Source organism: Triturus cristatus, chromosome 8 (genome assembly GCF_964204655.1).
Source record: "Triturus cristatus chromosome 8, aTriCri1.1, whole genome shotgun sequence".
NCBI lineage: Eukaryota > Metazoa > Chordata > Amphibia > Caudata > Salamandridae > Triturus > Triturus cristatus.
In genome coordinates, this window is record NC_140591.1 from 150,991,421 (window position 1) to 151,017,538 (window position 26,118).

At 46.7% G+C, this 26,118-nt stretch overlaps 1 protein-coding gene across 3 annotated transcripts in view; it reads right to left on the reverse strand.

Moving 5' to 3' along the window:
• Positions 1 to 26,118, reverse strand: part of ACP6 (acid phosphatase 6, lysophosphatidic) — a 107,537-nt gene that overhangs the window by 24,416 nt on the left and 57,003 nt on the right. For all 3 annotated transcript variants that reach the window (XM_085621187.1, XM_085621188.1, XM_085621186.1), the window contains exons 8-9: positions 5,604 to 5,698; positions 5,001 to 5,096 (exon numbers count right to left, since the gene is read on the reverse strand). In XM_085621187.1, coding sequence (XP_085477313.1) covers positions 5,001 to 5,096; positions 5,604 to 5,698 — 191 coding nt within the window. The remainder of the gene's footprint in view (positions 1 to 5,000; positions 5,097 to 5,603; positions 5,699 to 26,118) is intronic.

The following is a 26,118-nucleotide window of genomic DNA, read 5'->3' on the forward strand; positions in this document are numbered from 1 at the left end:
GGGTCTCTCCCCCAAAATTATGAACTCTACTGGCCTTACACTCATTATGAAAGGGCTTGAATTAAATGATTAGGCAATAATTGCCGATACATATTCGTAAACCACAATTTTGGAATGGTGGACTGTGGCTGACAAACAGTGAATTACCTACTTCTCATCCCCCACTTATCTCCCTCTCTCCCCCTAACCCCCTTAACCCTTACTCCTCGGACCCCTCCTTGAATAACGGTAGCTCCAAACTCCTGTCACCTACTTATCATTCCCCTCCCATGATCCGCCCTCCCCCTGTCCCCCAAACCTCCCGCCCCAACACCTCACTTACTCCACCGTCTTTTCCCTGCAATAACCTATCACAACTCCTCACCCCCCTACTCCTACCAATCCTGTACACCCTCTGCTCCTCCCCTTCCTCTCTACCCTCCCCCCTCAGGCTCTACCTACCCAACCCCTCACCTCAACCCCCCAATAAACACCCATCTCCCTCACACCCCCTCACCCAACCCTCAATAATCACACATCCCCATCACACCAATATATTCGTTTCGCACACGCTTCATGCCCTTTTATCCTCTCTGACCACATCACCTGAAGATTTCTGCCCTCTGTATAACCTAACCTAACTCACACTTAACAGCTCCGCCACCCATCACTCCATACCTACTATCCTATCTCCCCCCTCACACAGCAGGCCTCCATCCGCAACTAATCACGACCACTCCCTATCCCCAGACCATTCTCCTCCCACCTCCTAGGCCCCTTCATTCCTTCCCTGTACCCGGAATACCCAGAGCCTACACAACATTGTACCCGTCCTACCTACTTTAACTTTCGAACCCCTCACTCCTCCCAGCCCAGTCACCCCTCACCCCACACCATCTACCACATCTCCCCCCTCACACATTAGTCCACCCTCTACAAATAACACAGACCACACACTCCCGATACCTCCCCTCTCCTCAATTGCTCAGATCCTACACAACATTGAATGTGACCTATCTAATTTAACTACTGAATTTGCCCGACTCAGAAAAGATTTCTTCTTCCACAGCACCAGAACCCTCCCTCACCATAAAACCACCATCCTCCCTCCCTCAAACATCCCCAATAACAAACACAACTTCGGAGATCGCTCCTTCTCAGATGCCGTAAGCATAGACCTCTCCGCACCTCGAACCATCTCTCCCCGTCCGACCTCGCCGACCTAAGCAACTCCTACCTTCCTAATCTGCCAACCACCAACCCTCCACTTCCCTATGCCCCCATCCCTGTTATCATAGGGAGAAATAGAACCCCCTCCTCCCCCGCTTCCCCCAGACCACCACCCCAACTTACGCTGATCCACTCTTGCCCACCTTCCATACCCAACCCCACACCACTGAAGTGCATGCTAGTTAACTGTCGCTCCGCGGTCCTACACGCCACAGAAATATCGGAAACCATCCTGAGTGAATCCATTGATATTGCATTCCTCACTGAAACCTGGCTAAATGACCACTCAACGAGCATACTGGATCTATTCTACCCCCCCCCACCCCCCCCCCCCGGGATACTCTATTCTTAGAAAAGACAGACCTAACAGAGTTGGGGGAAGGCTAGCCATTATCTTCAAAAATGAACTTCAGATTTCCCTTGTCACTAACCCAGGCTACTCCTCATGCGAATGCCTGAAAGCAGAACTGTTAACTCAAAACTCCCTCCCAATTCGTCTACACAACATCTATCGCACCCCGGGACCACCACATCCCTTCACTGAGGACTTATCTGATCTACTGGCGCAATCAGCATTATCCAACTCAAAATATCTCTTTCTTGGAGATCTTAACCTCCATTGGAATGATACCAATGACCCCACCATCTCCCTCCTCACTACACTTCTTGAAATCAACAAACTCAAACAAATATGCCAATCTCCAACTCATACTAAAGGATCCATACTTGACGTCATTCTGTCCAACGAAGATCTGACCTCCGTTACCAATATTATCCCCACTGACTGGTCCGACCATCACCTTATACTGTTCACCATTGCTACCTCAGCTAACCTCCCCGCCCCTAAAACTACCAGACCTAAGAAATTGACCAGAAACCTAAAAGGCATCCCCCCCAGGTGTTCTACAATCGAAACTCCAAGCTCAACTTCTTCTCATTCCCCCCTCACAAAATGCGAATGAGCTCACTGAACTATTTAACAATACGGTTACTGATATTCTTGACCAACTGGCCCCGCCTAAACTCAAAAACCAAAGAAACACCCCCTCAAACTCTTGGTTTAATACAGAGATAAATAATGAAAGACGGGCACTCAGACTGTCGGAAAGAACCTGGAGACACCATCCCTCACCCTCCCATCTTGCAAGTCTCAGACGTGCTAGATCCACTTACAAAAAACATATCCTCAAGGAAAAGGCATCCTTCTTCCGCACTCAACTTGATCGTGCCAAAAACAGACCCAGGGAACGCTTCAAAATCATCCGAAACCAAACTTCCCCCGCACCTCCAAATAGGACAGCCTCATCAGAGAGATGTGAAGAAATTGCCCACTTCTTCTCTGAAAAAATTGCCAAAATTGATCAATCCTTCCTTCCCACACAACTATCCTCCAACTCCCAATCCAATCTTGTCCTCACCTCTAATGCCTACTCCACATCCCCACTTCCAGACGACACTTTCTCTCCTCTGCCCTCTATCCTACCGCTCCCCAGCGAGCCTCCTCACCCACCCATTTCCATACCCCCCACCACTCCACAGGCCTCTCACCTTCCACATCTCCAGTAACCAACTCCCCTAAATCTCAACTTAAGAACAATGCTTCCTTGCTCAACTTTCTCCCCGTCACTGAGCTTGAAGTCCTCAATATAATTGGCAATCTAAAACCGTCCTCCTACACAAAAGACCCAATACCCTCCGACCTTGTCCCTGACCCTAAGCACATCATCACCCCATTCTGGACCAAAATCATCAACACCTCTCTCTCCACAGGCTGTGTCCCCACCTCCATTCAGCTTGGTCAAATCTCGCCCATTATCAAAAACCCCAATGACCTAAATAATCTCCGCCCCATCACTAACCTCCCCCTTCTCTCAAAGGTACTTGAAAAATGTGTCCTACTATAACTAGACAAACACATAGAATATTTCAACCTTCTCGACCCCTTTCAATCTGGCTTCAGAAAAGGCTGCAGCACCAAAACGGCATCCAGAAATCACTTGACAATGGCGAGACCTGCCTTCTTATACTTCTTGATCTCTCCGCAGCATTCGATACAGTCAACCATTCAGCCCTACTTAATGTGCTTAGGACCCGTTTCGGCCTTAATGGCACCGCCTACAAATGGTTCATCTCTTATCTACAACACCGTACTCAGCAAATCAAAATTCAAAACTGTCTCTCTACCCCCACTCCTGTTTCCCTTGGAGTCTCCCAAGGATCTATTCTCTCTCCCTCCCTCTTTAACCTCTTTATGGAACCCCTCACCCTCATTCTTAACCAAGCAGGCATAAATTACCACCTCTACGCCGATGACACCCAAATCTATTACAAGATTAAAACTCATGCTGACATCTTACACCTGAACAACACCCTTACCAAGATCCAAACCTGGTTGCATTCCAATCATCTCAAACTCATCCCTAACCAAACCGAATTCATTCTCTTCTCCCCCAAAAATAACCCTCTACCCGTTCAATCTTGGATCTCTGACCTCAATGCACTCAATTGCTCACTCACCCTGTCCAACTCCGTCAAATCTCTTGGCATCACTATCGACAACACCCTAACCCTTAATGTTCACATCAAAAACTCTGCCAAAGGAGCCCTCTTCACTCTCCATCACCTCAAGAAAATCAAACCATTCATACCCACTGATGATTTCAAACTCGTAGTTCAGTCTCTTGTTCTGTCACGTATTGATTATGGTAATGCCATCCTTAATGGAATCCCCAAGGTACACCTAGCTCCAATCAAAGCAGTGCTCAACCTTGCTGCTGGCTCATCACGGACTGCAAACGCTTCGATCATATATCCCCGGCTCTCAAATCTTTTAAATGGCTCCCTAGCGAAGGCAGATCTGCCTACAAAACCGCCTGCATTACTCAGAAAGTCCTCCACCAAAACATTCCGCAGTACCTCTCAAAGAAACTCCACATTGCGGACTCCACTCGACCTCTGAGAAGCACCAACACCCTACTCCTAATCCCACCTCTGCATAAAAAGAAAGCCACACAATCTCGCTCCTTCTCTGACAATGTCCCTATTATCTGGAATGCCCTCCCAAAAGACCTGCGCTGTAATCCCTCCTATTCTAGTTTCAAAAAAGACCTCAAAACCCACCTCCTCAATTATTATTGGGGTTCCTATCCTGTGTCCTACTCCTGTTCTCTTATCAATCATACTATATTTGTTCAGTAATATATACCCTGTTCTCCTGTTCACCATTTACCCAATTACTTAAATGTATAGCTCCTGCCCCTGTTTATCTTGATTTGTATAATGCTCATGTTGGTTTGTACTTTGTATATTTCAAATTTTTGTTGCGCTACCTTTCATATGCTTTTATACCCTATGTGCCTTATACTATCCTTATCTTCTAAAGCGCTCTGATACCTCTGGGTCTAGCCAGCGCTATAAAAACTTTCAAAATAAAGAAATAAGATAAAACAAATAAAAGGGAACTGTGGGTTTGCAAAAGGCAGTGTTTAAATCTGGGTGGCTGTGTGACTCAATATTTGGTTAAGTGGAAAGGGCTGAGCGAAAACTAAGCATTTTGAAACGAAGACCAGACTTAAAACTGTGTCTCATTACACAAATTCATGCAGATAAATAACAGTGGGCACTGAGGTAGGTACAATGACTTCAGGACTCAGTATCCAAGTTCAAGCAACTCACTCGGCCTTACATGGATCACTTGGCCCCTGAACTTGCATTCTACCGAGATGACGGTTTGATCACAATGGTCATGTTTACCAGTCTAAAAAGAGAGCAGATTTTAGTCCCAATTTTACCTGGACAGGTTGGGCGGATTAGAAGATTCCACAATGTCCAATATATTCTGTTGCACAGTATGCAAAAACGGGCCCACGCTCATCTGGAGAAGTTCCCTAGAAGACATCAAACACAGAAACTTCAAGCCACATTTTCATCATGGTGGTTCATGTACACTTAGAATTCACCAATGGCTTTCTTTGTTCACAACTTGAAGTGAAACACGTGTCTTGCACTTTTCCCTCTCTTCAGGGTCACCGCCAAACGTTTTGCCTTCACCCCTACGATTTTTTTTTTTTTTTAACTCGTTTATGTTGGCTTTCAGGACTTTGGCCACTTTACCAGTGCTAAGAAGTACTAGAGCTACCTCCTATAAACAGCTTGCACCGAATTAGAACATTTAATTTTATTATAAGTCCCTTGCGAAGTGGTACCACCTGTACCCAGGGCCTGTAAACGAGATGCTACTTGTGCACCTGCAGCACGTATCGTGCCACTCACTTAAGTAGCCCACATAACTTTCATGCGATGTCAACGCTGTAGATCCTGAACATAAAAGGTTTAGAACTAACAAGTGTATGTTATTTACTCTGCACAATAGCCTATGTTAAGCAAATAGTCACCTATTTTCCATGATGTAGGACACAATGTCAATGACTCTTTTCTCGGTTCGACGCAACAAGTTCTTCAGCATTGGTGTACCTGACAGACCGTGAACCTTGAAGTAACAGGTAAAGAGAAAAATGTATCCGCATTAGACTTACTATTGCTGCATGGTCGCCAGTGCACAGATGCAAATATTCCAAGGAGCACTCTGTGCCATGCTTTACACCTGAAAACATCAAATATCTAACTAAAGCATCAGCCACAGGTCAGCAAAAAGGCAGTCACTGACAATCACAACATAGGCTGAATAAAACAAATCAAAAAGGTATGATGCAAAAATCTTCATTTTTTAAAGCCATATGCCAATTTGCAAAGATGTTTTAAAGCTTGGACATAAGCCTTACCCACAAGCAAAGAAAGTAATGGCTATGGAACCAGGAAACGGTGACCTAACGCTGTTAAATGGTATATAAATATAGGAGTTGTCACCCTGCAAACTCCAGAGACAGAGGGCAGGTTAAGAGAGGACATTTTGTTACTTTTCTCAAACCATTCTGAGAATACCAGTATGTTTAATTACTACCAACACTAATAAATACTATTAGTGCCATTACAACAGAATTTCTCCCAGAAATACATTCTCAATAATGGTTCCTGTGTTTTTTCTGTTTACAAAGATAAGATGGTCCATTCACCAACTTGAGAAGTGATGAATTATGTTGGGCTGGGAATTAAAAGTGTGAATTTTCAAAGTAGGAAAAGTAAAAAGGAGCATACACGATAGCTGCACAGACCCCTGTAACCATTGTATTGATATTTCACAGACGAGAGAAAAATCGGAGGAATATAAATGGCATGGTCTCGATTCAAAATCTGACCCACTAAACTTATAATAACTACACAATAAAAAAAACTCTCTCCGGATGTATGATTTGGGGGAATGCTCGGTCATGGCAGAAAGGAGAAGCTGGAGCTTCAGGATTTTCTTCAAATAAGGACTGACCGCCTCTAGAAAAACTGACAGCACCTCGGATATTGGTGCAGAAGGCCGGATATGATGTTCTCCTGAATTAGGAACAGGGAGCGCTGTTAATAAATCAGACAAACTGTGGGGCATTTTTTCCACCATCACCTTTGAAGTCCTCCTCTGTTATCATTTGTCAGAGAAAAAGAATAATAACTAGATATTTATTTAGAAACTTTCAAATGTAGTTACTTTGAGAGCTATGCTTGGAAGACAGCCCTCCATTTGGTTGGGATGCACATTATCAAGGGAAACCAACAGAGTGAGATCCCAGAAATGACTCCTGCTTTTATAGCAAGCCAGAGGAATAGCAACCTTCAGAAATCATTCTAGGCTTTATGGCTCCAGAAGTGCAACACTGGCCTTAAGTACTTAAGAAACAGCTCTCACAGATAGCTTCAGCGGTCATGCCGAGTAAAATAAGAAAGGGCATGCTACTGCTGTACTACAGCCAGTACTGCAGCCAGTACTGCAAGGAAACACAACCAGGTAAAGGACTACAGTCAATCACTAACTGCACAACTAGCCTACACTAGACCGTGTTCATGACCGTCTCAATGAATCTAGACCACTCAGATTCAGGGAATGGATGTGTCCAAAAGCAGTGCAGACTCCCTGTGAACAACCGGTCCATGAGGTTACTGACCAGCTCCATGTTCTTACCAATTGAAGCTGGTGTTGGTGTCTGACTACATCAGGTCTCCTGAGGCCAATAGGACGCACACCGGTTTTGAACAGCTCTCAACTGAAGCAGCCACTTTCGAAATTTGCTAAGCTGCGTAAGATTATTATATTTTTCTCTTGCAGGCTAATTGCTTTTGAAAATGTCATTTTGTCACTACAGCCTAGAGGAAGGAGGCAAGTTTTACACTAACTGTAGTCACATGTCCTACAATGATACCCCACATAGCTAAGTTTTGTGGGCTGCTGAGCAACAGAAAATAGACAAAAAGGGGTTAAAGCCCATCAAGTAGAAGAAGGATGAAAAATCTTATTTTTAAACTTTGTGACACAATATTACAAATACTTCATCCAGGGAGCCAACCCTGTTACATAACCTCTGTTGCTATCTCAATGAAAGGAGGTGAAACATATTAGGAAGCTGTTAAATTCTGGCTTGGGGCATCTGTGTAGTCTTACAAGGGAAACGTGCTCCCTGTACTAAGAGAGAAAATAAACAGAGCAGAACTCTCTACTCAGAGTCTGTAAAAAAAAGTACTGATATACGTACTGAGAGTAATTCGTTTCCAATGAACACTGTAAGCGCCATTACTAACTGCGAAGTATGTTACAACAAACATACCAATATTTTAGTCATGCTCTATAAATTTTACATACCTGTAATCTATTTCGCCTCCAACTTTTAAAATTAGTCGTTTCACCCCTTTTGTACCTTATGTCGGCTATCGCGCCCTACCTACACTGAATGATTCTACTCAAGCTTGAACCATTCTGAGTAAGACCAAAGAATGGATGAAAACGAAACCAAGAAAACAACAGTCCAAATGCAGGGCCCTAGGACCTTCGAAGCACCTTCTAGAGACAGAGTACTCAAACACTTGAGGCTGACCCAGAACTGGCCAAGACCAGTGAGTGCCCTGCTGTAAACGGAAGTTAAAGGAGGTAGCAAGGATACACGTTGAGATGTGAGCCACCGACTCATCTGACCCTGCAGAGCGGAAGCCTGGCAAAGTGAGTTGGACTAAGCCCATCTTTGTATGTCCAAGGTAGAACATAGAGGACTGCCCAACCTGACACAAAGAGCAATGCTATACCCAGAAATCTGGAATAATCCAAGTACTGCATAGTCGGAGCCTGTCCCTTCATAAGATGAACCTCTGCACATGGAGAGCCTTCGAGCTCTGGTTTGTTTACAATCCGGTATAACTGGAAATGTGTAAAATCACAGCCCTGCTAGAATCCAAACCCTGTCCTAATATGAACCCGGGCTTAATCTGAGACGTTAATATCATATCCCTGTTATAATGAGACTGCTGCAATAATCTCTCACCTCATTATATAGCTCCAAATGGCACACGTGGACAAGTAGATCCCCGAAGCAGCTACTCCCTTGGGCAAGTAGATGTTTAATAAGGTTCCAAACTACTCTAATGTACAGTTCTATTTTAGGTGCTAGGGATTGCTGTGCTGCAAGAGTGAACCTGGTGAGACTAGTACAGTTATCTAGTCTATCATAAAGGAGGTGTTTGTGACACAAGAACATATGCAACAGGTGCTACGAATCAGGAATATAGGGAGGAAGGGAGGTGTAAAGTGTAACGTTTTATGTTTCAATAGTTGTATTGGTTCCCTCGATGTTTTCTATGAAGCAGTGTGCTGGATAAACTGTTAAATTAATAAAGCTTGGAAAAATGTGTCATGGCTAGAGATGCATCTAGTGGCAGCTGCATGCCAGTAAGGGTCATGAAATGGCATGTAAATGGTCTATATTGGTAAGGCTAAATGGGGAGCAATACTCCGGGAAAGCACTCTGATCTTGACCGTTGATGCTCCAGGAAACGCACCTCCGAGGTGATATTAGTAATTTCTTGGGGCGTTTCGGATTTGGAAAGGCAAGACATATATGGTTTGCGAGGGTTTTTTGAGGGGAGCAGATATTTTTATGAGAAGTCACTTCCCATATCGAGAGACTAAAGTGTGGCAATATAAAATGGGAAGATATCAGACAATGACAGAAATACTAGAGAGAATCTCCTGACATTAGCGGTGTATACACCTGACCCTACCCAAGACCTTCCTGCATAAACTAAGCTTGATCTTGATTCAGTCAGTCAAAACATGTTTCTTTAGACCTTAGTCTTTAATACTGTACACAACTTTTGCATAAAATGAGTTGTACATAAAAAATATAAAACGGATCCAGCTAAAATCTTGTCCAAAACCACAAAGGTGGTGGGCGTGGCCAACATGGCAGAGTGCGCGGACGCGTCCTGCTTGAGCTCCGCTCCCGCCGGGCCCACAGCACATCCTAAAGCACCTACGGCACCCGGATCCCCCACCAGAGGCTACGAGATCCCACTGCGCTCCAGCTCGGGAGCCAACGACGATGTTCCAGCTCAAGGGAGGACGGTCAAGCGGCTTCTGCTTTCATGCGGCCTCCGCGTCACTAGACGGTGAGGAGTGAGGGCCGTCACGGGGGCCGATTGAGCGCCCATGGAGGCTGCAGGACCACGCAGACTCCATCCGCGGGCCAGGAAAGACACACCACAGCAGGAACACTTCGCCTTGCACGGTCCCCGGCCCGTGGGCACGCATGACTGACCCAGGGCCTGCGGGGCGGCCTATGCCAGGACACGGAGCTGCAGCGAGAGGCCCGCTTGGCTCCCCGGGGGGAGGAGGGGGCTTGATCCCAAGAGGCGCAGCACCCGGAGGACACTCAGTGGAGAGGTGAGCGCCGACCGGCCCGTTTAATAACCACATTGGCTGCCCGCAAGGCTTATATATAACGGACATGGCCTCTCTGGTGCTGTGGGCATAACGGGTGGAAGAGCGACAGGGCAACGGAGGCATGCGCTGACTGGCTGGTGCGCCCTCGGAGGGTACTCCGGCTGAATGCACGAGTGACCCGCAGCCGTGTGTCTGCAGCCCCCCGCTGTGCACTTAATACTGCGATTTAGGGAGGTGCGGACTCCTGATGCATGGGGACTCTCGTAGAAGGATCGGGGCTGAGTTGTAGTGCGGCCTGAAGAACAGCAGAGGCGCCTAGGCCTCTTCCTCTTGGCTGGGTCCCTTTTGCGCAGTACGCCAACACGACAAGTAAGCAACACCGAGTAGTACTGGGACCCACTGGTATTTGGTGACGCTCCTATAGGACTGAGGCCTGGGGGCACCCGGGGGCTGCAGCGCAGCGGACCCACTGTAAGTACGTACCATCGTCTCGCGGAGCCCGACCTCAGCCACATCTGGGCACGGGCTACCCCGTGCCCAGCATAAGGCCCACCGGCTGCCACATACATATGACTGGGGGGAGGTACCTGGGCTCGTTCCCGTTGCAGCAGCACATCGGAACTTCCTGTGGAGAATCTGGCGACAAGCAATAACGCTTCAGGGAGCAAGTGCACAGTCTCGCCCATCTGGTGGCCGCCTGGTGACAGCATATTCCTTCACTTAGGCGAGTCCTCTACATGCGGGCAGACCAGCTTCAGGACTTCAAAATGACGCCGTCTAAGGGGAGAAAGACTGGTGTGTCTGGAACCTCCTCAAGAAATCGGCTGGGGACGCCATGGCATGACACCAGTGGGAGATGGCTCAGAAGGTGCGGTCACAAGGGAGTTTCTGGAAGCCCTGTTTGCCTCCCAGAGAGAGGATATCTTGGCCATTAAGACAGACCTGCAGGCAGACCTCCGGGAGGTACGAAGAGATGTAGACGCCGTGGGAGAGCGGGTGGCCGCCCTGGAGGATTCGCTAACTGCCAGGGATGAAGAGATCGCTGCACTCCAACAAGAAATCCTGCGGTTGCGGGCTCAGCAACTAGACCTTCGGTCTCACTCCGAAGACCTGGAGAACAGATCTAGGTGGAACAATGTCTGTTTTCGTGCTGTTCCAACCGAAGCAGAAGGGGAAGACCTTGCGGGATACGTTCAAGACCTGTTCCGGGCAGGTCTGAATGCAAAGGCGGAATCCTGTCAAAATCGACCAATGTCATAGAGTTGGCCCTTCACGTCAACCAAATCGCCCTCCTTCAGACATTCTGCTCTGCGTGCACGACTTTACGGTGAAAGAGGAGATCCTCAAAACGGCCCGTTCCTGTCAACCTCTACGCTTCCGGAAACACACCATATTCCGAGACTTGGCAGCAAGTACCCTCCAAAAGAGAAGAAACTTTCGCCCCGTAACTAGCCACCTTCGTTCGAAAAGTATATCATATTCCTGGGGCCACCAGTCTCGCCACATTTTCTGTCTTGACGGGAAGCTACACTAAGAACACTCCTTGACCGAGGCTTGTAAGGTGTTGAACTTGAAACGACCTGTCTGCCCAGCTGGACGACTCCGGGCCGGAAACAACAGGGACCCCCGAGGTGTGGTCCCCCAGAGCAGCCAGGGCCTAGACAGCCTTCCCCCTCACCCGGCCACGATTATCAAAGAGCGCTCTGCAGTTCTCCGTACCCTCGCTGGCACAGAGTGAGACTCCCTGGACTCTAATGACTGAGGGTAACGTACTTGTGGGTCTGTTCTATCTTCTCTTGGCCCGGCGGGGGGATTTTTATCTTCACTAAATGGGGGAGCCCCTCACTCTTTTGGCAGTCTGCACTTTTTCCTGGCCTGCTATCGAGATGGACTTTGTGTGCTTGCCTTTGATGTTGATTTGTTGTTTTTGGGTTTGTTTATATTGTTATGGGGTATCCTCTCTCCGGTGAGCTTTTTACTTATAGCCCTCCTGTTAGGGTTCGTCCAGTCACATCTGCACGTGTGGTCCCTACTGGGGTCTGTCCCTCTTTACTGGCCTCATTGCTTTAGACATATAGCCCTGCGGTTCTTTCCCACCTAATGGAAGTTAAGGTAGTCAGCTATAATGTCAGAGGCCTTAACAATCCTACCAAGCTGATTGCTCAAGCATTCAGGTGGGGATGTATCCCTAGTCCAAGAAACCCACCTCCTTCACAACGACACGCACCGTATGCAACACAGAGGGTTCCCTTTGCAGTTTCGGTCTTCAGGGAAGAGTAAGAAGGGCGGGGTGGCTGTTAGAAGGGTGACCTCCGGGGAGTCAGATGGTGTCGGACTGACCACCCCGAGAGGCCCCGTTCCGTAAGGAAGCAGCCGAGCGCCGCTGAAAAGCCTCCTGGGCGAGGTCCTTCTCCTAGGATCGTACAGCCAAGTAATCCCCTCCCACCACAAAGGGACACAACCAGGGTATCAATGCTCACAAGTCGTTTATCAGAATTGAGGGTAGGTCTCCGTGGCAATATTTACAGGCAGATCAAGGGATCCAAAAGAGTCTCAGGGTTTGGTTAGGAATGGGGGTAGCGGGACAGTCTCAGTATCAGCCTGGGACGTCGTCCGCAGGGTTCGAGGGGTCGCTTCGGTGAGGTTGAGCCGCGACGAGGTCAGCAGGGCTCCGGTGGTTGCTTCAGCGAGGTCGAGCCGCGACGAGGTCAGCAGGGCTCCGATGTTCCGTGAGGGTCTTCTTCTCAGCAAGGAGGAGCCGCGACGCAGTCAGCAGGGCTCGAGTTCTCAGTTACAGGCAATGAGTCTCTCTACGTAGGGTCAGCCGCGATCCGATCAGCAGGGCTCTGGACTCCAGGATACAACTACTGTCCTGGTTGTGGGTTGCACCAGAAATATGGCTGGAGCCCTTTGATGTCCGGACCCTCGCACCGGGGGGGCCGGAGGGGCCAGGATGAGAGAGTCCAGACACCCAGCGGGGGGTAGAGCCATCGCCCAGGGAGGCCGGGGGGGCGATCGGACCCAGGCGTCGGGGGCCGGCGGGAGGCCCCATCGAAACTCCCCTCCTCCGGGATCTGTGGAGTGGCCACTCGACCCCCTTGGGTCGGGTCTTGGCGCCTTGATGTTGGGGCTTCGCAGGGACCGAGGCCCGGGCGGGCCGCGTCGCGAAGGCTGGTGCGGGTAGCGGGGTACAAGCTCGGGGGGGGGCCCCGAAGGGTTGGGGCTGCCCCCGTTTGGTCTGGCAGGAGGGTTCGGGACCACGCCACGAGGCCGGGTCCAACAGTGGCCATTCTGCTTTCCAAACACTTTAGAGATTCCACTGTGGGCTCTGTGGTAGAGCTCAAGGGGCGCCTCCTAGCGCTGAGGCTACACATTCGCTCCACCAATCTCACAATAGCCTCAATCTATTCCCGAAACGAATATCAAGAGAAGTTCTTGACAGATGCCCAGGCCGAAGTTCTCCACACACCCGACTCCTTGGTGGTGGTGATTTAAATTTAGTTATGGACGTAGGGGCGGACCATTTTAGCCCGAGGTCTGGCGGGGCTGGAGCTATATCAGGGAGCGGTAGGGAGTGGTTGGAGGACTGTGGGATCAAGGATGCATGGCTTAGCCTCCTCCACCCCAATGATAGAGATTACACCTATTTGGCGGCCCGCGAGTCCTACGCCCGATTGGACCACTTTCTCGTCACCCAGGCCGCATGGACATCCACCCAAGCTTCTACCATCGAGGCCCGGTCTCTCTCGGACCACGCACACAACACCAACGCTACGTCTGCCGCCCTCGCATTCGTCCTCACCACACTGATACCTGAAGGACTCCCTACTGCGGTCCCCGCAAGTGGTGGAAGACCTTCGGCACACATTGACTGATTACCTAGCACTTAACGATGACAGTTCAACGTCCTTAGCCTCCGTTTGGGAGGCCCTTAAACTGGTCGAGAGATGCCCTGATCGCCAAAGCGGCTTATGATAACAAAACCAGACAGGCTAAACAAGAGTAACTAGAAAATAAAGTTAAGGAACTCAAGGCCATTCACAAGTGTAGAGACACCCCCCCCCCCCAAGGGTCTGGCGTCAGTTGGAGAAGGAGCAGCTCCAGCTGAAGCGTTTGTATCTCGACAGGGCTGAATATGTGGTGCTCCGGTTGAAGCACAAATATTATGTGGGTTCTAACAAGGGCGGTCGCATGCTAGCCCACTGCCTCCGCAGTTAACGCCAGGCCCAGGCAATTAAAGCAGTGCTAGGGGAGCGGGTGTTGAGATAACGGACGACCCAGGCATTGCAGCGGCTTTTCGGACCTTTTATGCAAATCTGTACTCCGCCGATTCCTCTAGCCTTGCGGACCACCGTAAGTATGTCAATGGAGCTGAGGTCACCCCTCTTCCACCCAGCAAAACAGACGGTCTGGAGGCTCCCATACGGATCGAAGAGGTGATATCTGCTATTGCCCGACTGAAGCTCTTGTAGGTGCCTGGCCCGGACGGTTAAAGTGTTCTTTTTTATAAGACCTTCTGTGCGGAGCTGGCCCCGCTGCTCACGCGATTGTTTAACTCTTTTGCAGACACGGGTACCCTCACGGCCTCAATGCTGCAGGCGACAATTTCGATCATTCCCAAACCATGGAAGGATCCGGTGTTCTGCAGCTCATACCGGCCGATTTCCTTGCTAAACATCGACCCAAAACTGGTCTCTAGCATTCTGGCCCACAGGCTGAACCCTCTGATGCCCGGCTTGATTGACCCGGACCAGTCGGGCTTTATCCCGAGCAGATACTGTCGTGACAATACTAAAAGGACTGGTCACTTAATCGACAAGGTTCAACGCTCTAAGGAGGAGGCTCTGCTGCTGGTAGTGGATGCCGAAAAAGCATTCGACCGCGTGCACTGGCTGTATTTGTTTCCCATTCTGGAGTGAAGTTCCGCAAATGGGTGGAGAGCATTTACAGCACTCCAACTGCTGCAGTCAGGGTAAATGGGATACTTTTGAGCGACTTCGCTGTGAGGAGAGGCACCAGACAGGACTGCCATCTCCCCCCCTGTTCTTCGCTCTGTATATGGAGCCCTTTGCCCAGAAGCTCTGGGACAATCCACACGTGCAGGGCATCCCCTTTAGTGCCGACTGCCATTTAATTAGCCTCTATGCAGACAACGTAATTTTTTTGTGGTGGCTTGCCACTTGACTTCTTTGCCGGCTATAGTAGAAGACCTGAAGGTCTTTGGTTGGGTTTCTGGATTTAAAATGAATTTACAGAAAATCACAAGTACTGAACCTTACCGCAACACACACGACAATAGATACCTTGCGTGTCCAATATTACTTTGACTGGGTGACGGATGGTATAACATATCTGGGACTGGTCCTTCCTAAGAGCCTGCATAAGACAGCGGAAACTATACTGCTCTACTCTCTCGCATCCGAAAAGATCTTGCTCAATGGTGGCGTCTGCCCCGGTCGTGGCTTGGGAGACTGGCCGCGGTCAAAATTAATGTCTTACCACGGGCCTTATACCTTTTCCAAATCTTCCCTTTATTGCCTCCACCGAATACGCTCTCGCACATACAAACAGATATAGAGCGTTTCATTTGGGGCTCAGTCTCACTCAGGTTGCAGAAGTCTCTGTTACAACACCCTAAGAAGGAGGGCAGCCTTGCCTTGCCGAATATCACTCGCTATTTTTAAGCATCCCTGCTGCGCTACCTAGTGGAATGGAACGGTCCCTTGATGGAGAAACACTGGGTATTTATGGACTAGACGGTGGCTAGCCACCATATCTTAGTTTAGTTTAGTTTAAAGGAGTTTGTAGAGCGCTTGGTAACACCTCCCGGTGTGTCCCCGCGCTATGGAGAGAGAATGCAGCAGTAGAGGAAAAAAGAAGAAGGAACCAGTTCACACAGCAAAGAGGCAAGTTTTCAGTCTCTTCCTGAATACGATTTCATTACTCTCCAGCCTGATATCTAGAGGCAGGAGGTTCCATTGCTTAGCAGCTAAGGTGCGGAATGATCTGCCACCCATTTTAGCTTTTTTGGGGCAGGTAGTTTTGAGTAGACCCATTCCTTTGGATCTAAGAGATCTGTTAGGTTCGTACACAGACACCAAATCAGACATATATGCCGGAGCTCTGTGATGAATTATTTTATGGCACCAGAGCATAGCTTTAAAAACAATCCTCTTACTGATCGGTAGCCAGTGGAGGGCTGCTAGAGTGGGACGTGAAGGAGCTCGACGGGGAAGCCTAAGCACCAGACGAGCTGCCGAGTTTTGTAGAACCTGTAGCTTTTTTATGTTTTTCACTGATGTCCCCATGAGTAGTACATTGCCGTAATCAATACGGGACGTTATTAATGCCTGCGTCATGGTACGCCTGGAGTTAATGGGTAACAGGTCGAGGGTGCGGTTGAGGGTTTTCATCACCCCAAAACACTTGCCAACAGTCTTCTTTACGTGGCTGTCAAAGGACAGTTTATTGTCCACCCATACACCTAAGTTCTTCGCCTCTCGTGTAGGCGAGGGCAGAGGACCCAGACAGCTGGGCCACCACTCTGTCGTCCATTTAACCTCATTGCCTCCCATAATGAGGACCTCTGTTTTTGTCCCATTAAGTTTCAGACAGTGTTCATTCATCCACATAGCCAGTTTGGACATACAGGCGTTGAAATTATCAGCTTCCTTAGAAGGAGCATATCTGGAGGGCAGCTTGGCTTTTTAAGTCGTCGCGTTCCTGGGGACTATATTCCTCGTCGGTCACTCAACCGACTATGTTAGTATGGGATACAGTGTCCAAGCGTGCAAACCTTACAACTTTTCCCTCACCCATGTCCTCCATTTTTTAAAATCCAGATTTCCCTCCCGGGATGGATAGTGCAAGCGCATGGGGCATTTGTTCGACCTCCAGGGCCACATCCCCTTTGAGCAGCTCCATGCGGACTATGGCCTTGCAGGCTCGGACCTCTTCCTACATGTGCAAATGCTGCACTGGGTGAATGGTCCCCTAATCCGTCCAGTGGTCAGCAGGCCAATGCTCCCGTTTGAAAAGTGGCTTTTCCTGAAAAAAAGATGACCGCAAACTTATCCCGGAAATGTTTACGTTCCTCATCCAGGGTACCAGGGGGGCTCGAACTGCTAGACAGACGGTGGGAGGCAGAAATAGGTAGCGTCCTTTCAGACAAGGAATGGATGGATATTTTTTACAGGACCCACCACACCGCACACTCCATGGGCCACACAGAAACTGCATTTAAAATTGTATCTTACTGGTATTACACCACAGCTCGTTTAACTAAGTGGAACTCGCAGTGCGATGGACTCTGTTGGCAAGGCTGTTGAACTGCCAGAAGCTCACAAGATACAGGGATAAGATCTTCGATGAAATCGATAAGGCTTTTGACACTACCATTCCCAGATTCCTTGCCTACACTATCTTAGGATTGCCCAATGCCCTGACTTTCCCGTTGTGCTCTACCAAAGGCAGAGATTGCCCTGGAGCTGAATGCCGCTCATCGGGTACTCTTATCTGGTTGGAGGACAGACAGGATCCCAGATCACACGCAATGGCTGTATCCGCTGTGGTCCCTTTTGGGTATGGAGAGATTGTCCATGGCCACCCTAGGGGGCAAATCCGAATACGCCAAGATATGTGCCCCCTTTATCTCAATCCTATCCACGGAGTTTCGGGAACTGACATGCCCCGCCTACTTACGGATTTTGAAACTGATCCCCGAGAGTCAAGAGGGTGGTTAGCACATATGGCCCCAGATGGGTTCGCCTGGCCCCACGGAGTTGGTAACTATTACATCGGACCACATCCATTCATATAACTGCATCCGTTGGCTCACCTGGAGAGTCTTGGGTCTTTCAATTTTGATCCTTTTATTGTTTTTTGTTTGCGGCTCTTACTTTTCTTAAAAGGCAGACTTTATTGCCCCAGGTCGGCCATAGCGAGTCTTTGGTCCACTGGCACTTCCATGCTCACCGTGCTGTAGACTTTTTCCTATGTTCAAAATTCCTAAGAACCAGGACCGATTAATGTTTCTTCTTGTCAAACGCGTCCGGCCAAGGATGGGTTGTAGGCGGCATGCTGTGTAATCTATCTAAAAAGGCAGCCTGTGATCTATAGGCTCTGATTTGCCTTTATGACTATTATGCAGCCGGCCCGCTGGGTTGTAGGCAACGATGCACTGTATTTTGATGCTGTGTGTTCTGCTAATAAAAACCGATTTAATTCTAAAACCACAAAGGTTGGTTTGAAATTCCATCCGATATGTACACCAATAAAATGCTCAAACATTTGCTAACAATTAATTCACACAAACAAAAATGCGTCCCAAAGCACAGGATATGCCCAAAAATTGACCACTCACTAGTAAACTGGCCGCTTGCAACCTATCTCTAATACCATATTTTTGTAAAATTGGTTTCAGAAATATTTTGCGTTGTTTTAAAAACCACAGGCAATCTAGTAAGAGGAGCATTAAGTCCCCTTTCATATTAAGGCCACATTTACACATTTTCTTCTCGTCCTACATGGCCCAGCGTTAGAGGAATTAAAACCCGATTAACGCCAAATCTAAACTTGAAAATACTTGATCTTGGATGTGCATTTGGTGAGCTTTCCAAATAGGGAAATTAATCTTCCTCCGGCCATGAGGTCATCGGGGGAGGGGGGGAAGGGGGAGGGAATACAGATTTCCTGTTCTGTAAATATCTCAGATCACCGCCCCTGGCTTTGTCAGCCTTCTAATCTCGGCTTTACTGACTTGTGATAAGTCTATCATATTATTATTTAATGTCAGTTTCCTGCAAATATCATCTATGCTAGCCCTGGCCGATCTTGCCTAATATAATACACTTTCGAAAATTTCATTTTTACAAAGTATCGACATTTTTTGGTACTCATCCTGATCTATTCTGCACCAGAATTTTAGCATTTTTGGCAAAGCTAAATAGCTACATGCAGTTAACCCCCAATGGCATGAACCATGGTGGATGGTGGTAGGGATGTTGTACGGCTTATACTTTCTCTGTAAAAACTGTGCGTTTGTTGGACAACAGAAACATCAAAACTGTGCATACAGAAACATCAAAACTGTGCAAGACTGATTCTACGCACACCATCAGGATATGTTGGCCTTAGTCCTGCTAGCTGATAGTGCACCAGCTGTACCCCTAACCAGGAAAGGTAACAGGTTGGGAATATGCAACCTCAGAACAGGACAACCCTGACTCCACAAGGAATCATGGTAATAGATCTAGAACCTTTTTGTTTGGTTAGTCATGGATAACCAAATAGATACACAAGAAATACATAACATGAAGTTTCAGTATTTATTGAAGCATTGCAAAGCTTGAGTAAAGTACATGTGCTGCAATAATCAATAGAAGGAAACCGAATAGTGTGATCAGCAATACAAGAATGGTGAAGATGAATAATTCAATTATTGTGCTGTTTACAGAGAATATATGCAAACATATAAATACGGTTATATTTAGCTCCTACCTAGCACTACCTATCCTAGTGTGCTTAAGATGGGTGAATCAGCCAAATTCCTGTAGGGTGATCTAACTCCCCCGTTACCTGTGGGTGTCATCAGGAATCCCATCTTGGTGGAGAGCAGGGCATCATCCTTCACAAGAGGTAAACAGGAATCAGCTGGGCTGGAATTCCGGGATGTGGTGACGTTTCAGTGCAAGCAAAATGTTCCTCTAACTAAACAAGGGACTGATGTTGTTTATATAATGAACATCACCCATGATGCCATGCCAAAGTCCCAGTCAGGCAGCTATTGTCGATTCTATTGTGATAGCTCAAGCGCTGAAAACAAAAACAACATTTTGCACAGTGAACTTAGCCCTTGTACAAAATGTTCAAGGTATTTAATAATATGCCTACGAAGTGGAAACGTAAGTAAAGCGCTTCTGGGAATATTATCCTGCACTGGCACGCAAGCAAATGTATGTCAAATGCCAAGGTGTTAAAAAAACAGAAGGCAAATTAAAAACGTGAGCAAGTAAAATGGTAGTCTTTCTTCTCAGGCCTATAATGTGACCACATGACAAGGAGAGTAATCTTTATAAATATCTATACTGTTCGATATCTCAATTTGATTTCCCACTTATACAAAGTACCTCCACGCCATACTGGAACTGTGGCCGATTCATCCCCTGGTATGCCATCAATACTGGTCTTAGAGAGGGACCTCTATTCATTTTTATCAAATTTCTGGGTCCCCCTACTGAAGGAAGTGCTTTTGCCTGAAAGAAATCAATATGTTCTTTCCAAGACAGGTTCCTCACAAACCATTTCTTCAAGTACTTATAACTATTAACAGTCTCAATTTTGACATTGTTTAGAAATCAGTTATGCTTTAATTTCTTGTTCCCGAATGGAGGAACGTTTGTTTTCTCCGGGTGGACTATAGGTTTTTTCTTACCACAATAATCAGCAAAAACATCCAGCTTTCTCTGTGGGCCAATTTCTGTTAAGACTATGATCACTAGATTGTTTGCATAGAGAAGACAGCTTATATGTGAACGATTCATTTTGGGACTAAGACTGTTAGGTAGATCTATTATTTTTGGTAAATCCGCTTAAAATTAAGAGAACAATATGGGTGCCGGAATGCAGCCTTGCCCAAGGCCATTTCTAATTTCTATTCTCCGTAAGAGAGACCCATCAACTTCCACATCGGCCCAATTGTCTCCTGCAGTGTCAAAAGTAAACCATGTGGGATATCATGCATTCTTTGTGCTTCAAATAACAGGGCCGGGCAACAGTATCAAATTCCAAGCGAAAATCCACAAAACAGCAATATAACCCTCCACATTGCCCTAGTGCTTTATTAGCAATGGCCCATAAACTGAAGCAGTGATCTACTGCTGAATGCCCCCCCCCAGCCCCCTTAAAAGCCACCTTGTTCTATGGGGATTTTTGAATTTACTTCCGTTCATTCTTTCAATAAACCCAGGAGGATTTCAAAGAAAACTTTCCCACCCTCGTCCAACAAATGTTTTTGCCTATAGCTTCCTGCGGAAGATTTTTCACCTTTCTTAAACATGGATTTGATCAACACCCCCTACTAACTGTCTAGGAAAATGCTCATGGAGAGAATATTTTGGAAAAATAGATTAAACATACACGACCACCAGTCAATATTTGTGTTTATTATAACCCTTGGTAGATTATCTAGACATGCCGCTCTTGTAAGCTTTAAACGATGAGATAGTCTTTTTGTTAGTTTCTAATGAGAATGATGCTTTCATTTCTTTGTTTGTATTGAAAATAGCTGGTGACAAGGAGATTAACGCATCGTTATTAGACATTTTCTCCAAATATGCGACACTTGCTTCCTCTCCCATCTGGCATTTCAGCTTTCCTGTGATTTTATCTAGGCCATGTTGTACTAGTTCCCAGATTTTTTTAATATTGGTCAACTCTATTGTTTCTAGCATGATTTTCTAGCTTTTTTCCTGGAGGGCCGGCTTTTTAGTAGCTATCAAACTTAAGCTTTTTCCTTAAGTCAATAAGTCTGATTTTAACCTCTTTAGTCTGCCAGTACCTTATATGCTCTTCAAATTTCCTTATCTGTGATTTTACATTTCTGCATCAAACCAAAGCTAAATACTTTGAGCTTTGAGCTCCACCTTCAGACACGCTACCACTTGGTTTATTACATCCTCATACTATGAAATAAAGTCCGTGGATATTTCCTCTACTTTACACTCCTTATACTTAAATTGGTTAAATGCTTTTCAATACAAGTACTTCTCCTATACTCTTGTACTGAAACGTCTCGGAAAGTTGATTTTTATGGGAAGCACTTGATTTCTTTTACGGATAGTACCTAGGTTTATCGTTGTTCTCATGGGATAACAAGACAATCTGTAGTACCTCGAATCGCTCCAGATGCCTGTAAGCCCAGGCAAGGAAATGTTTTCCTTGGTGGTGGGTCTGTAGGTGTTCGACCGTTGAGACTGACAAAGCCATTTGAAGCAAGGAAATTTAACAGACGTATCTCTTTCCTGTACCACATTTACAAGAAAGCTGGAAAATGTATACTAAATATAGATAGTAAGTCTTCAAACAGTTGATCTGTTATCCCACGGATTCATTTGTGATTAAAATCACCTAAGACAAGCAAATGCGGGTGGTACAATGAACATATTTTAACCAAATCCTGCTTAAACATAATCAAATTCGCCTTATAACCAGATGGATTATGTACTTGCATATAAATATTAAGAACAATAATGGTATCAAATCCAGACCGAACATTGGACAAAATTACCCCGCAAGCTAAGTTCCAAATAACTCTGGTATTGATTTTCCACATTTTAGAGGCAATCTGTGTTGATATTAGGGTTAACATGCCCCAGAGGAGCATCCTGATGGGTTAAATGAGGCTCAGTGTAACATTTGCAGGAACTCATCTATTTGCGTATGCTCTGTGCACAGCCATGTTTCCTGGAAACACAGAATTTTATACCGATCTAATAGTTATTTGAATAGCTGCTATTTTATTACATTTTTAAGACATATGTGTTCCAGGAAGACATTGTGAAGTTGTGTGTTGAACACCATCTCTAATTGATTTCACTTAATTCCGCCCATTCTTCATTATCTTCATCTTCCCATCTCAAGGGACATACTTATTCTGGTGTGGCTGGTGCTGGCCCTCGTTATTGTGTCCTCCCTGTAGCAAGGTGATTTTCAAGGACCCTTCTTTCATTGAATATACGCAGGGTCATGGGCAATGCATCAAGTGTGTCATGTCTAACTTGAATTATTTGAAGACCCCCCCCCCTCCACCTCCGCCCCCCCATGGCATTATAGAAAGCTCACAATAGGGACGTTCTTAAGTTTGAGCTCTACATCCGTAGAGATGGTTATGCCCCGTTTTCAATTCTTTCGTGGCATTTTGAAGAACATCGCTAATGCTGAATATAATAAATCCCTACCTGCTTTAGATCATATGATTATATTGTGTGCAAGCTAGGCCATTTTGAAAATATCTTGAGTAACCAGGACCTCTTTAAAGGGTTTAGTTCTCTGCACCTTTTACCACTCAAATTGTCTAGGTCAGGTTCCATAAACACCCATAGGCTATTTGATTATTTATTTTTGGCTTCTACTTGCTTTATTTGCATACCACCTACTTCACTGCCCCTTGAGGTGTTAGGAGTGGCCTGGGCCTTTGGTTCCAGACATTTCTAGCTATCTTATTAATTTTTCCTCCCTCCCGAGGTTCCTTCCACTGTGCCCCATCCGATTGCCATTCTGTTTTCTGATTATCCTTTGCTTTCTTAGCGTGTTAGTCCCTGCTATTACCACATCCCTCCCCTCATCATAAGATGCCTTCTTGGGCTTAGTAGTTACACTTTTAGTTGAGGTATTTTCTACATCTATGCTCATGACTGTGACTGAGCCTGGGTCTGAGCCTGTGGCTAAATTATGGTCAGGTGTTCTTTTTGTACTTTTAGCTATTTCGGGGTTACGCTCATTACCAATCTCCATCATATTCTGATCTTTGCCCTTTTTATTCTTTTCCTGTAACTTTCCTAACTTGATTAGTACCTCCTAAATTACCTTTCCTTCTTCTTTGATTCAGCATAGATCACACTAAAGCATATGGAAAGCAGGTGGGGTAACAACCCCACCGCTTAGCATTGGGCATCTTTAAATGTATACAGTGGGTGTTAAGGATGGTTGGTCGATAGTGGGTTCTAATTCCACCTCCCTATCCTCCTCCCCAGTCAGACCAAGTCCTCCACAGGCCATACCAACTACGGTATGCAGCTATGTATCTGTTGAAATTCTGTCGCTATTGCCTGTAAATAGGTTTTATGGGACTTTAGTATCTGTATTCAATACCACGGCTACAAAAACATCTTGAAGTGCTTTCTGCATCAAACGCATTATATCCAGCATGGAGGAGGAGGAGCTGGGTGTTATATTCAAGTCAATATCCAAGTTAGGGGGTAAAGCTTGTTTGGGGGGGGTTTCTTGGGTCTTGCAGGGGGTTCCAATGATTTCATCTTCTAGGTCTACTGTGCTAGATGCAGCCTCTGTTAAGACTCCAGTAACCTGTACCCCTGAAACCTCCTGCATCATATGCAAGACATTCAGACTATTAGCATTATTGGCTCGACCAGACTGTATACCTTAGGTGCCTTCTATTAACCCTTTAGCTGGGCAAGGCAACAATGACAGTCTGGGCTCCAAATGCTGTGCACCAGCCCCCATTACGTTAAAGATCTCTGGCATATCCAGGGAAGAAAAGGATACAGCATTTGTTTTTTGGTAAGAGAGGGGCACCTCCGTATTTTGCTTCCTTGCTGTCCTACTCTTGAAGTGCCTCTTCACAAAGTCTCTCAGAGTTTACCTTTGGGGATGCCTTAGTTGTTCCCAGAACCGTATTTTCCAATTTCGTATTTATCATTTTGTTTGAATCTCTGGACTCTCCAATAGTTGCTTTTTCTAAACCACCCCCGGACTTTTGGGCTGAGCTTTGTCAGCTACATTCTGAAAACCCTCCGGGACAGGACTGCCGTGGTTTTACCAGTTTCAATCTGCGGCATTTCCCACCACTACTACTGCATGTGTTATGTCCACCTCCAGATCCCTAAACTCTTGACTCTTTTATCCTAGGGTATCATTTTATTATGGCCATATAACATTATGGCTGTTATTATAGCCGCTGCGGCCACCACCACAGGACCAACGTAGTAGGATTCTCTCCTTAAGAGTCAATAATAAGCGTGATATAGGCCTGGACTAAGTTGATCACAGTACTCAGGGAATCTCAGGAAATTATCCGGGACTGTTCAAATGCCGTCCTACTAGGAGAAGGGCTGTATCTACATCAGATGGTCCGTCCAGCCTACTATAAACCGCTTTACACCAGCTGGCTTATCTATTCCAGGGGACCCAGCCGATTAAGCCCTGCCAATTATTCACCTTTTTCAATACAGAGGTGGAACCCAGGCGTGCTTGCTGCCGTACTGCCACGTGTCAGAACCCCACCCGAGCTCCCCAGTGTGGGTTGGCACGGTTACGACACCCCCAAAATTACATTCCCTCAGACAATAACAGTTCACTCAATGTACTTGATGGCTGATGAATGATGGCAGGCCTGGACAATACGTGCTTGCCTGCATGTCCTGGAGGCAGAGGTTGTTGCATGTCTGTATGAAATGCATGTAGTTACGTAGCTTCAATCAATCACACTGCCCATGATGTCTCCAGAGGGGTGTTGTCAGGCCATTAATACCCCTCTCAGGCTATCAAAAGTAAATCCGGAAGGGCAGTAATTCCCCCCTTGGATGAGCCTCTGGATGTGCTGCGCTCTCCCCTGAGCAGCGACCGGCGTACTGCAGAGACGCTGTCCTGTGGCAGGCACGAGCACGGCCTAGTACGAGCGCGGATACAGTCTCTCCGTCCATGGTCACGAATGGGTTGTGGGCACAATGGTTCCTCGTCAATCTTAATTCAGGTTACTCTTGGGACCACCGTTATTGGGGACTGGGGGAATTTTAATGTTTAATGGGGCAATGGACGACATCTTAACTGCCATTCTAGGGTGCTGACCCACCAAACATCCCAAACACTAACATCCATTACAGGGGCCTATGGTATGCTTCATGTGTGGCGAGTGCAACATTAAAAAAACTACACATTCTTCTCGGGAGTACATTCATCAGCGTCCTGCTTATATTTGTGTGCTTTCTATCGATCTTGAAGGACATGTTCTGACATATATCCATAAGAATGGTCTTTCCTATAATGCCCCGTTAAAGTTCAAAACCAGGTATGTAGTGGGCTGCAATAAAAGACTGACCACAACAATAATGGTGGCTTTCTAAAATAGAGTTTAGTGATACACTTTAAGAACAAACAGAGTAATATTTTAGGTTGAATACCGGGTAAGTTGACTCCTGTATGTTGGTGGAGGCCTCCAGACTATATTGTGAAACTCCCAAGAGGGGGGAGAACGATCTGCCGCCAGAGGACGCTCTTCAGATGCGGGGGACTGTGGCGAGGTCGGCAGAGCGAAGCTGGCGGGTGGGGGTGTAGAAGCTGAGCCATCTGTTGAGGTACACTGG